The following is a 12,500-nucleotide window of genomic DNA, read 5'->3' as shown; positions in this document are numbered from 1 at the left end:
CTCCTATATCTCTCTCTCTCTCCTATCTCTCTCTTATCTCTCTCTCTGTCTCTCCTATATCTCTCTCTCTCTCTGTCTATCTCTCCTCCTCTGTCTCTCCCCTCTCTCTCTCTCTCTCTTTCCTCTCCTCCCTCCCTCCCTCTCTCTCTCTGTCTCTCCTTTCTCCCCCCTCTCTCTCTCAAGGTACCAGAGGCTCCAGCCCCAGTAGAGGTCCAGTCCAGTAGCAGACAGAGATTAGAGCAGTTTAAAACCAGAGCAAAACGCTCCCTCACAGAGTCACTGGAGGGCATCTGGAAGGTAGGGGGAAGTGGTCTGTAGGGGAAGTGGTCTGTAGGGGGAAGTGGTCTGTAGGGGGAAGTGGTCTGGAAGGTAGGGGGAAGTGGTCTGGAAGGTAGGGGGAAGTGGTCTGTAAGTGGTCTGGAAGGTAGGGAAGTGGTCTGGATGGTAGGGGGAAGTGGTCTGGTAGGGGGAAGTGGTAGGGGGAAGTGGTCTGGAAGGTAGGCGGAAGTGGTCTGGAAGGTGGGGGAAGTGGTCTGGAAGGTGGGGGAAGTGGTCTGGAAGGTGGGGGAAGTGGTCTGGAAGGTGGGGGGAAGTGGTCTGAAGGTGGGGGAAGTGGTCTGGAAGGTGGGGGAAGGTGAAGTGGTCTGGAAGGTGGGGGAAGTGCTCTGAAGGTAGGGGGAAGTGGTCTGAAGGTAGGGGGAAGTGGTCTGGAAGGTAGGGGGAAGTGGTCTGGAAGGGGGGGAAGTGGTCTGGAAGGTAGGGGAAGTGGTCTGGAGGTAGGGGGGAAGTGGTCTGGAAGGTAGGGGGAAGTGGTCTGGAAGGTAGGGGGATGTGGTCTGGATGGGGAAGTGGTCTGGAAGGTAGGGGAAGTGGTCTGGAAGGTAGGGGAAGTGGTCTGGAATGTAGGGAAGTGGTCTGAAGGTAGGGGGAAGTGGTCTGTAGAAGGTCTGGAGGGGGAAGTGGTCTGGAATGTAGGGGGAAGTGGTCTGGAAGGTATGGGGAAGTGGTCTGGAAGGTAGGGGGAAGTGGTCTGGAAGGTAGGGGGAAGTGGTCTGGAAGGTAGGGGGAAGTGGACTGTAGGGGGAAGTGGACTGTAGGGGGAAGTGGTCTGTAGAAGTGGTCTGTAGGGAGAAGTGGTCTGGAAGGTATGGGGAAGTTGTCTGAAGGTAGGGGGAAGTGGTCTGGAAGGTAGGGGGAAGTGGACTGTAGGGGGAAGTGGTCTGTAGGGGGAAGTGGTCTGGAAGGTAGGGGAAGTGGTCTGGAAGGTAGGGGGAAGTGGTCTGGAAGGTAGGGGGAAGTGGTCTGTAGGGGAAGTGGTCTGTTGGGGAAGTGGTCTGGAAGGTAGGGGGAAGTGGTCTGGAAGGTAGGGGAAGTGGTCTGGAAGGTAGGGGGAAGTGGTCTGAAGGTAGGGGGAAGTGGTCTGTAGGGGGAAGTGGTCTGTAGGGGGAAGTGGTCTGGAAGGTAGGGAGAAGTGGTCTGGAAGGTAGGGGGAAGTGGTCTGGAAGGTAGGGGGAAGTGGTCTGGAAGGTAGGGAGAAGTGGTCTGGAAGGTAGGGGAAGTGGTCTGGAAGGTAGGGGGAAGTGGTCTGGAAGGTAGGGGAAGTGGTCTGGAAGGTAGGGGAAGTGGTCTGGAAGGTAGGGGAAGTGGTCTGAAGGTAGGGGGAAGTGGTCTGAAGGTAGGGGAAGTGGTCTGAAGGTAGGGGAAGTGGTCTGGAAGGTAGGGGGAAGTGGTCTGGAAGGTAGGGGGAAGTGGTCTGGAAGGTAGGGGAAGTGGTCTGGAGGTAGGGGGAAGTGGTCTGGAAGGTAGGGGGAAGTGGTCTGGAAGGTAGGGGGAAGTGGTCTGAAGGTAGGGGGAAGTGGTCTGTTGGGGGAAGTGGTCTGGAAGGTAGTGGTCTGGAAGGTAGGGGGAAGTGGTCTGGAAGGTAGGGGGAAGTGGTCTGGAAGGTAGGGGGAAGTGGTCTGGAAGGTAGGGGGAAGTGGTCTGGAAGGTAGGGGGAAGTGGTCTGGAAGGTAGGGGGAAGTGGTCTGGATGGTAGGGGGAAGTGGTCTGGATGGTAGGGGAAGTGGTCTGGAAGGTAGGGGGTGGTCTGGAAGGTGGTGGTCTGGATGGTAGGGGAAGTGGTCTGAAGGTAGGGGAAGTGGTCTGGAAGGTAGGGGGAAGTGGTCTGAAGGTAGGGAGAAGTGGTCTGGAAGGTAGGGGGAAGTGGTCTGGAAGGTAGGGGGAAGTGGTCTGGAAGGTAGGGGGAAGTGGTCTGGATGGTAGGGGAAGTGGTCTGGAAGGTAGGGGAAGTGGTCTGTAAGGTAGGGGGAAGTGGTCTGTAAGGTAGGGAGAAGTGGTCTGGATGGTAGGGGGAAGTGGTCTGAAGGTAGGGGGAAGTGGTCTGGAAGGTAGGGGGAAGTGGTCTGAAGGTAGGGGGAAGTGGTCTGGATGGTAGGGGGAAGTGGTCTGGATGGTAGGGGGAAGTGGTCTGGAAGGTAGGGGAAGTGGTCTGGGAAGGTAGGGGGAAGTGGTCTGGATGGTAGGGGGAAGTGGTCTGGAAGGGGGAAGTGGTCTGGAAGGTAGGGGAAGTGGTCTGGAAGGTAGGGAGAAGTGGTCTGGAAGGTAGGGGGAAGTGGTCTGGAAGGTAGGGGGAAGTGGTCTGGAAGGTAGGGGGAAGTGGTCTGGATGGTAGGGGGAAGTGGTCTGGAAGGTAGGGGGAAGTGGTCTGTAAGGTAGGGGGAAGTGGTCTGTAAGGTAGGGGTAGAAGTGGTCTGGAAGGTAGGGGGAAGTGGTCTGGAAGGTAGGGGGAAGTGGTCTGGAAGGTAGGGGGAAGTGGTCTGGATGGTAGGGGAAGTGGTCTGGAAGGTAGGGGGAAGTGGTCTGTAAGGTAGGGAGAAGTGGTCTGGATGGTAGGGGGAAGTGGTCTGGAAGGTAGGGGGAAGTGGTCTGGAAGGTAGGGGGAAGTGGTCTGTAGGGGGAAGTGGTCTGAAGGTAGGGAGAAGTGGTCTGGATGGTAGGGGAAGTGGTCTGAAGGTAGGGGGAAGTGGTCTGGAATGTAGGGGGATGTGGTCTGGATGGGGAAGTGGTCTGGAAGGTAGGGGGAAGTGGTCTGGAAGGTAGGGGAAGTGGTCTGGAATGTAGGGGAAGTGGTCTGGAAGGTAGGGGGAAGTGGTCTGTAGGGGGAAGTGGTCTGTAGGGGAAGTGGTCTGGAATGTAGGGGGAAGTGGTCTGGAAGGTATGGGGAAGTGGTCTGGAAGGTAGGGGAAGTGGTCTGGAAGGTAGGGGAAGTGGTCTGAAGGTAGGGGGAAGTGGACTGTAGGGGGGGAAGTGGACTGTAGGGGGAAGTGGTCTGTAGGGGGAAGTGGTCTGTAGGGAGAAGTGGTCTGGAAGGTATGGGGAAGTTGTCTGGAAGGTAGGGGGAAGTGGTCTGGAAGGTAGGGGGAAGTGGACTGTAGGGGAAGTGGTCTGTAGGGGGAAGTGGTCTGGAAGGTAGGGGGAAGTGGTCTGGAAGGTAGGGGGAAGTGGTCTGGAAGGTAGGGGGAAGTGGTCTGTAGGGGGGGAAGTGGTCTGTTGGGGAAGTGGTCTGGAAGGTAGGGGGAAGTGGTCTGAAGGTAGGGGGAAGTGGTCTGGAAGGTAGGGGGAAGTGGTCTGGAAGGTAGGGGGAAGTGGTCTGTAGGGGGGAAGTGGTCTGTAGGGAGAAGTGGTCTGAAGGTAGGGAGAAGTGGTCTGGAAGGTAGGGGAAGTGGTCTGGAAGGTAGGGGGAAGTGGTCTGGAAGGTAGGAGAAGTGGTCTGGAAGGTAGGGGGAAGTGGTCTGGAAGGTAGGGGGAAGTGGTCTGGAAGGTAGGGAGAAGTGGTCTGGAAGGTAGGGAGAAGTGGTCTGGAAGGTAGGGGGAAGTGGTCTGGAAGGTAGGGGGAAGTGGTCTGGAAGGTAGGGAGAAGTGGTCTGGAAGGTAGGGAGAAGTGGTCTGGAAGGTAGGGGGAAGTGGTCTGGAAGGTAGGGGGAAGTGGTCTGGAAGGTAGGGGAAGTGGTCTGGATGGTAGGGGGAAGTGGTCTGGATGGTAGGGGAAGTGGTCTGGAAGGTAGGGGGAAGTGGTCTGGAAGGTAGGGGGAAGTGGTCTGTTGGGGAAGTGGTCTGGAAGGTAGGGGGTAGTGGTCCGGAAGGTAGGGGGAAGTGGTCTGGAAGGTAGGGGGAAGTGGTATGGAAGGTAGGGGGAAGCGGTCTGGAAGGTGGGGGGCAGTGGTCTGGAAGGTAGGGGGAAGTGGTCTGGAAGGTAGGGGAAGTGGTCTGGATGGTAGGGGGAAGTGGTCTGGATGGTAGGGGAAGTGGTCTGTAAGGTAGGGAGAAGTGGTCTGGAAGGTAGGGGAAGTGGTCTGGATGGTAGGGGGAAGTGGTCTGGAAGGTAGGGGGAAGTGGTCTGGGGAAGGTAGGGGGAAGTGGTCTGTAAGGTAGGGAGAAGTGGTCTGGAAGGTAGGGGGAAGTGGTCTGGAAGGTAGGGGGAAGTGGTCTGGAAGGTAGGGGAAGTGGTCTGGATGGTAGGGGAAGTGGTCTGGAAGGTAGGGGGAAGTGGTCTGTAAGGTAGGGGGAAGTGGTCTGTAAGGTAGGGAGAAGTGGTCTGGATGGTAGGGGGAAGTGGTCTGGAAGGTAGGGGAAGTGGTCTGGAAGGTAGGGGGAAGTGGTCTGGAAGGTAGGGGAAGTGGTCTGGATGGTAGGGGGAAGTGGTCTGGATGGTAGGGGGAAGTGGTCTGTAAGGTAGGGAGAAGTGGTCTGGAAGGTAGGGGGAAGTGGTCTGGATGGTAGGGGGAAGTGGTCTGGAAGGTAGGGGGAAGTGGTCTGTAAGGTAGGGGAAGTGGTCTGTAAGGGGGAGAAGTGGTCTGGAAGGTAGGGGGAAGTGGTCTGGAAGGTAGGGGGAAGTGGTCTGGAAGGTAGGGGGAAGTGGTCTGGATGGTAGGGGGAAGTGGTCTGGAAGGTAGGGGGAAGTGGTCTGGAAGGTAGGGGGAAGTGGTCTGTAAGGTAGGGAGAAGTGGTCTGGAAGGTAGAGGGAAGTGGTCTGGAAGGTAGGGGAAGTGGTCTGGAAGGTAGGGGGAAGTGGTCTGGATGGTAGGGGGAAGTGGTCTGGAAGGTAGGGGGAAGTGGTCTGTAAGGTAGGAGAAGTGGTCTGGATGGTAGGGGAAGTGGTCTGGAAGGTAGGGAAGTGGTCTGGAAGGTAGGGGGAAGTGTGCTAACTGTTTTAACATGTGTGTGTGTGTGTGTGTGTGTGTTAATCTGTGTGTGTGTGTTAATCTGTCTGTGTGTGTGTGTGTGTGTTCTGTTTCTCCAGGGAAGTAGCAAAGCCAGGGCTCAGAGAGAGAACAGTGAAGGAGACATCAGTTCATCTGACTCTACACTGAACTCCACTGAACAGGTATCTATATCTAACTCTACTAGACTGGTATCTAACTCTACTAGACAGGTATCTATCTATATCTAACTCTACTGGACAGGTATCTATCTATATCTAACTCTACTGGACAGGTATCTAACTCTACTAGACAGGTATCATCTATATCTAACTCTACTAGACAGGTATCTATCTAACTCTACTAGACAGGTATCATCTATATCTAACTCTACTAGACAGGTATCTATCTAACTCTACTAGACAGGTATCTATCTAACTCTACTAGACAGGTATCATCTATATCTAACTCTACTGGACAGGTATCTATATCTAACTCTACTGGACAGGTATCTATATCTCTAACTCTACTGAACAGGTATCTATATCTAACTCTACTGAACAGGTATCTATATCTAACTCTACTGAACAGGTATCTATATATCTAACTCTACTAGACAGGTATCTAACTCAACTAGACAGGTATCTATCTAACTCTACTAGACAGGTATCATCTATATCTAACTCTACTAGACAGGTATCTATCTAACTCTACTAGACAGGTATCTATCTAACTCTACTAGACAGGTATCATCTATATCTAACTCTACTAGACAGGTATCTAACTCTACTAGACAGGTATCTAACTCTACTAGACAGGTATCTATCTAACTCTACTAGACAGGTATCTAACTCTACTAGACAGGTATCTAACTCTACTAGACAGGTATCTAACTCTACTAGACAGGTATCTAACTCTACTAGACTGGTATCTAACTCTACTAGACTGGTATCTAACTCTACTGGACTGGTATCTAACTCTACTAGACTGGTATCTAACTCTACTAGACTGGTATCTAACTCTACTAGACAGGTATCTAACTCTACTAGACAGGTATCTAACTCTACTAGACAGGTATCTAACTCTACTAGACAGGTATCTAACTCTACTAGACTGGTATCTAACTCTACTAGACAGGTATCTAACTCAACTAGACAGGTATCTATCTAACTCTACGAGACAGGTATCTAACTCTACTAGACTGGTATCTAACTCTACTAGACTGGTATCTAACTCTACTAGACAGGTATCTAACTCTACTAGACAGGTATCTAACTCAACTAGACAGGTATCTATCTAACTCTACGAGACAGGTATCTAACTCTACTGGACAGGTATCTATCTAACTCTACTAGACAGGTATCTATATCTAACTCTACTAGACAGGTATCTAACTCAACTAGACAGGTATCTATCTAACTCTACGAGACAGGTATCTAACTCTACTGGACAGGTATCTATCTAACTCTACTAGACAGGTATCTATCTAACTCTACGAGACAGGTATCTAACTCTACTGGACAGGTATCTATATCTAACTCTACTGGACAGGTATCTGTATCTAACTCTACTGGACAGGTATCTAACTCTACTGGACAGGTATCTATCTAACTCTACGAGACAGGTATCTAACTCTACTGGACAGGTATCTATATCTAACTCTACTGGACAGGTATCTGTATCTAACTCTACTGGACAGGTATCTAACTCTACTGGACAGGTATCTATCTAACTCTACGAGACAGGTATCTAACTCTACTGGACAGGTATCTATCCAACTCTACTAGACAGGTATCTATATCTAACTCTACTAGAGGACATTTCTCCAAAAAGTACGATCTTCGTCCCCATGTGCAGTTGCAAACTGTAGTCCGGCTTTTTTATGGCGGTTTTGGAGCAGTAGCTTCTCCTTGCTCAGCGGCCTTTCAGGTTATGTCTATATAGGACTCGTTTTACTGTGGATATAGATACTTTTGTCCTTTGCTGTTGTTCTGGGATTGATTTGCACTTTTCGCACCAAAGTACGTTCATCTCTAGGTGACAGAACGCGTCTCCTTCCTGAGCGGTATGACGGCTGCGTGGTCCCATGGTGTTTATACTTGCATACTATTGTTTGTACAGATGAGCGTGGTACCTTCAGGTATTTTGGAAAATGCTCTGAAGGATGAACCAGACTTGTGGAGGTCTACAATCTTTCTTGGCTGATTACTTTTGATTTTCCCATGATGTCAAGCAAAGAGGCACTGAGTTTGAAGGTAGGCCTTGAAACACATCCACAGGTACACCTCCAATTGACTCAATTGATGTCAATTAGCCTATCAGAACCTTCTAAAGCCATGACATAATTTTCTGGAATTTTCCAAGCCGTTTAAAGGCACAGTCAACTTAGTGTATGTAAACATCTGACCCAATGGAATTGTGATACAGTGAATTATAAGTGAAATAATCTGTCTGTAAACGATTGTTGGAAAGGTGACTTGTGTCATGCACAAAGTAGATGTCCTAACTGACTTGTGTCATGCACAAAGTAGATGTCCTAACTGACTTGCCAAAACTATAGTTTGTTAACAAGAAATTTGTGGAGTTGTTGAAAAACGAGTTTTAATGACTCAACCTAAGTGTATGTAAACTTCCGACTTCAATTGTCAACCCATCAAGTACGGAGTCAGACCCCCCCCTTGCCTCCAGAACAGCCTGAATTATTTGGGGCGTGGATTCTACAAGGTGTCAGAAACGTTCTACAGGGATGTTGTCATCTATTGAGCTCGGTCAGCGACAGTGTTTTCAGAGATGCTCGGTCAGCGACAGTGTTCCAGAGATGCTCGGTCAGCGACAGTGTTTCAGAGATGCTCGGTCAGCGACAGTGTTTCAGAGATGCCTCGGTCAGCGACAGTGTTTTCAGAGATGCTCGGTCAGCGACAGTGTTTCAGAGATGCTCGGTCAGCGACAGTGTTTTCAGAGAGGCTCGGTCAGCGACAGTGTTTCAGAGATGCTCGGTCAGCGACAGTGTTTTCAGAGATGCTCGGTCAGCGACAGTGTTTCAGAGATGCCTCGGTCAGCGACAGTGTTTCAGAGATGCTCGGGTCAGCGACAGTGTTCAGAGATGCTCGGTCAGCGACAGTGTTTCAGAGATGCTCGGTCAGCGACAGTGTTTCAGAGATGCTCGGTCAGCGACAGTGTTTTCAGAGATGCTTTCGGTCAGCGACAGTGTTTTCAGAGATGCTCGGTCAGCGACAGTGTTTTCAGAGATGCTCGGTCAGCGACAGTGTTTTCAGAGATGCCTCGGTCACGACAGTGTTTTCAGAGATGCTGGGTCAGCGACAGTGTTTTCAGAGATGCTCGGTCAGCGACAGTGTTTTCAGAGATGCTCGGTCAGCGACAGTGTTTTCAGAGATGCTCGGTCAGCGACAGTGTTTCAGAGATGCTCGGTCAGCGACAGTGTTTCAGAGATGCTCGGTCAGCGACAGTGTTTTCAGAGATGCTCGGTCAGCGACAGTGTTTCAGAGATGCTCGGTCAGCGACAGTGTTTCAGAGATGCTCGGTCAGCGACAGTGTTTTCAGAGATGCTCGGTCAGCGACAGTGTTTCAGAGATGCTCGGTCAGCGACAGTGTTTTCAGAGATGCTCGGTCAGCGACAGTGTTTCAGAGGTGCTCGGTCAGCGACAGTGTTTCAGAGAGGCTCGGTCAGCGACAGTGTTTCAGAGATGCTCGGTCAGCGACAGTGTTTCAGAGATGCTCGGTCAGCGACAGTGTTTCAGAGATGCTCGGTCAGCGACAGTGTTTCAGAGATGCTCGGTCAGCGACAGTGTTTCAGAGATGCTCGGTCAGCGACAGTGTTTCAGAAGATGCTCGGTCAGCGACAGTGTTTTCAGAGATGCTCGGTCAGCGACAGTGTTTTCAGAGATGCTCGGTCAGCGACAGTGTTTCAGAGATGCTCGGTCAGCGACAGTGTTTCAGAGATGCTTTCGGTCAGCGACAGTGTTTCAGAGGTGCTCGGTCAGCGACAGTGTTTCAGAGGTGCTCGGTCAGCGACAGTGTTTCAGAGATGCTCGGTCAGCGACAGTGTTTCAGATGCTCGGTCACCACAGTGTTTCAGAGATGCTCGGTCAGCGACAGTGTTTCAGAGATGCTCGGTCAGCGACAGTGTTTCAGAGATGCTCGGTCAGCGACAGTGTTTCAGAGAGGCTCGGTCAGCGACAGTGTTTCAGAGATGCTCGGTCAGCGACAGTGTTTCAGAGATGCTCGGTCAGCGACAGTGTTTTCAGAGATGCTCGGTCAGCGACAGTGTTTCAGAGGTGCTCGGTCAGGTTTCTCTCGGTCAGCGACAGTGTTTCAGAGATGCTCGGTCAGCGACAGTGTTTTTCAGAGATGCTCGGTCAGCGACAGTGTTTCAGAGATGCTCGGTCAGCGACAGTGTTTCAGAGATGCTCGGGTCAGCGACGACAGTTTCAGAGATGCTCGGTCAGCGACAGTGTTTTCAGAGATGCTCGGTCAGCGACAGTGTTTTCAGAGATGGTCGGTCAGCGTGTTTTCCACAGTGTTTCAGAGATGCTCGGTCAGCGACAGTGTTTCAGAGATGCTCGGTCAGCGACAGTGTTTTCAGAGATGCTCGGTCAGCGACAGTGTTTTCAGAGATGCTCGGTCAGCGACAGTGTTTCAGAGATGCGGTCAGGTCAGCGACAGTGTTTCAGAGATGCTCGGTCAGCGACAGTGTTTCAGAGATGCTCGGTCAGCGACAGTGTTTTCAGAGATGCTCGGTCAGCGACAGTGTTTCAGAGATGCTCGGTCAGCGACAGTGTTTCAGAGATGCTCGGTCAGCGACAGTGTTTTCAGAGATGCTCGGTCAGCGACAGTGTTTCAGAGATGCTCGGTCAGCGACAGTGTTTCAGAGATGCTCGGTCAGCGACAGTGTTTTCAGAGATGCTCGGTCAGCGACAGTGTTTCAGAGATGCTCGGTCAGCGACAGTGTTTCAGAGATGCTCGGTCAGCGACAGTGTTTCAGAGATGCTCGGTCAGCGACAGTGTTTCAGAGATGCTCGGTCAGCGACAGTGTTTCAGAGATGCTCGGTCAGCGACAGTGTTTCAGAGATGCTCGGTCAGCGACAGTGTTTCAGAGATGCTCGGTCAGCGACAGTGTTTCAGAGATGCTCGGTCAGCGACAGTGTTTCAGAGATGCTCGGTCAGCGACAGTGTTTCAGAGATGCTCGGTCAGCGACAGTGTTTTCAGAGGTGCTGTGGCGTTCAAACGTTGTTCAACTGGTATCAAGGGTCAATAGCGAAAAACGAGTTTTAATGACTCCAACCTATCCAGAACAGCCTGAATTATTCGGGGCATGAACACGTTGTTCAACTGGTATCAAGGGTCATTAGCGTGCGCCAGGAAAACATCCCACTCACCATTCCACCACAGCCACCAGCCTGTACCGTCGACACCAGGCAGGACGGGACCAAATCTGGACTCTGCCGTCAGCATCAAGCAACAGGAACCATTCCACCACAGACACCAGGCAGGACGGGACCAAATCTGGACTCTGCCGACAGCATCAAGCAACAGGAACCATTCCACCACAGACACCAGGCAGGACGGGACCAAATCTGGACTCTGCCGACAGCATCAAGCAACAGGAACCATTCCACCACAGACACCAGGCAGGACGGGGCCAAATCTGGACTCTGCCGACAGCATCAAGCAACAGGAACCATTCCACCACAGACACCAGGCAGGACGGGACCAAATCTGGACTCTGCCGACAGCATCAAGCAACAGGAACCATTCCACCACAGACACCAGGCAGGACGGGACCAAATCTGGACTCTGCCGACAGCATCAAGCAACAGGAACCATTCCACCACAGACACCAGGCAGGACGGGACCAAATCTGGACTCTGCCGACAGCATCAAGCAACAGGAACCATTCCACCACAGACACCAGGCAGGACTGGGCCAAATCTGGACTCTGCCGACAGCATCAAGCAACAGGAACCATTCCACCACAGACACCAGGCAGGACTGGGCCAAATCTGGACTCTGCCGACAGCATCAAGCAACAGGAACCATTCCACCACAGACACCAGGCAGGACTGGGCCAAATCTGGACTCTGCCGACAGCATCAAGCAACAGGAACCATTCCACCACAGACACCAGGCAGGACGGGACCAAATCTGGACTCTGCCGACAGCATCAAGCAACAGGAACCATTCCACCACAGACACCAGGCAGGACGGGGCCAAATCTGGACTCTGCCGACAGCATCAAGCAACAGGAACCATTCCACCACAGACACCAGGCAGGACGGGGCCAAATCTGGACTCTGCCGACAGCATCAAGCAACAGGAACCATTCCACCACAGACACCAGGCAGGACGGGGCCAAATCTGGACTCTGCCGACAGCATCAAGCAACAGGAACCATTCCACCACAGACACCAGGCAGGACTGGGCCAAATCTGTACTCTGCCGACAGCATCAAGCAACAGGAACCATTCCACCACAGACACCAGGCAGGACTGGGCCAAATCTGGACTCTGCCGTCAGCATCAAGCAACAGGAACCATTCCACCACAGACACCAGGCAGGACGGGACCAAATCTGGACTCTGCCGACAGCATCAAGCAACAGGAACCATTCCACCACAGACACCAGGCAGGACGGGACCAAATCTGGACTCTGCCGACAGCATCAAGCAACAGGAACCATTCCACCACAGACACCAGGCAGGACGGGACCAAATCTGGACTCTGCCGACAGCATCAAGCAACAGGAACCATTCCACCACAGACACCAGGCAGGGCGGGACCAAATCTGGACTCTGCCGACAGCATCAAGCAACAGGAACCATTCCACCACAGACACCAGGCAGGACGGGACCAAATCTGGACTCTGCCGACAGCATCAAGCAACAGGAACCATTCCACCACAGACACCAGGCAGGGGCCCGGGCCCAAATCTGGACTCTGCCGACAGCATCAAGCAACAGGAACCATTCCACCACAGACACCAGGCAGGACTGGGCCAAATCTGGACTCTGCCGACAGCATCAAGCAACAGGAACCATTCCACCACAGACACCAGGCAGGACGGGGCCAAATCTGGACTCTGCCGACAGCATCAAGCAACAGGAACCATTCCACCACAGACACCAGGCAGGACGGGACCAAATCTGGACTCTGCCGACAGCATCAAGCAACAGGAACCATTCCACCACAGACACCAGGCAGGACGGGACCAAATCTGGACTCTGCCGTCAGCATCAAGCAACAGGAACCATTCCACCACAGACACCAGGCAGGACGGGACCAAAT

General features: G+C 52.4%; 2 protein-coding genes across 6 annotated transcripts in view; both read left to right on the top strand.

The window, feature by feature from the left end:
* LOC127923666 (TBC1 domain family member 1-like) overlaps nt 1-12,500 on the top strand; it is a 22,935-nt gene that overhangs the window by 8,881 nt on the left and 1,554 nt on the right. The window contains exons 3-4 of the mRNA XM_052507696.1: nt 184-297; nt 5,300-5,383. Of these exons, the coding sequence (XP_052363656.1) occupies nt 184-297; nt 5,300-5,383 (198 nt within the window). The remainder of the gene's footprint in view (nt 1-183; nt 298-5,299; nt 5,384-12,500) is intronic.
* LOC127923667 (uncharacterized) lies at nt 8,517-11,629 on the top strand. 5 transcript variants are annotated; one of them, XM_052507700.1, is made up of 3 exons: nt 8,638-8,846; nt 9,297-9,359; nt 9,871-11,629. In XM_052507700.1, exons 1-3 carry the CDS (start codon nt 8,677-8,679, stop codon nt 10,472-10,474), a joined length of 837 nt encoding a protein of 278 aa, XP_052363660.1. In that variant the 5' UTR covers nt 8,638-8,676; the 3' UTR covers nt 10,475-11,629. The 5 variants fall into 5 exon arrangements, with proteins under 5 accessions (XP_052363661.1, XP_052363660.1, XP_052363657.1 ...); XM_052507697.1 differs by having other exon boundaries at nt 9,297-9,443; XM_052507699.1 differs by lacking the exon at nt 9,297-9,359 and adding an exon at nt 8,903-8,965.

The sequence above is a fragment of the Oncorhynchus keta genome, unplaced genomic scaffold (genome assembly GCF_023373465.1).
Source record: "Oncorhynchus keta strain PuntledgeMale-10-30-2019 unplaced genomic scaffold, Oket_V2 Un_contig_30423_pilon_pilon, whole genome shotgun sequence".
NCBI lineage: Eukaryota > Metazoa > Chordata > Actinopteri > Salmoniformes > Salmonidae > Oncorhynchus > Oncorhynchus keta.
Note: the sequence above shows the minus strand (reverse complement) of the source record. Positions and strands in the feature narration are given on the sequence as shown.

Excerpts from the sequence above, each read along its gene's own strand:
- LOC127923667 (XM_052507697.1), top strand. The coding sequence starts at position 8,677 with ATGCTCGGTCAGCGACAGTGTTTCAGAGATGCTCGGTCAGCGACAGTG. Across the intron at positions 8,847-9,296 it reads TCAGCGACAGTGTTTCAGAG|ATGCTCGGTCAGCGACAGTG; the intron begins GTGCTCGGTCAG and ends AGTGTTTCAGAG. Across the intron at positions 9,444-9,870 it reads CAGTGTTTCAGAGATGCTCG|GTCAGCGACAGTGTTTCAGA; the intron begins GTCAGCGACAGT and ends AGATGCGGTCAG.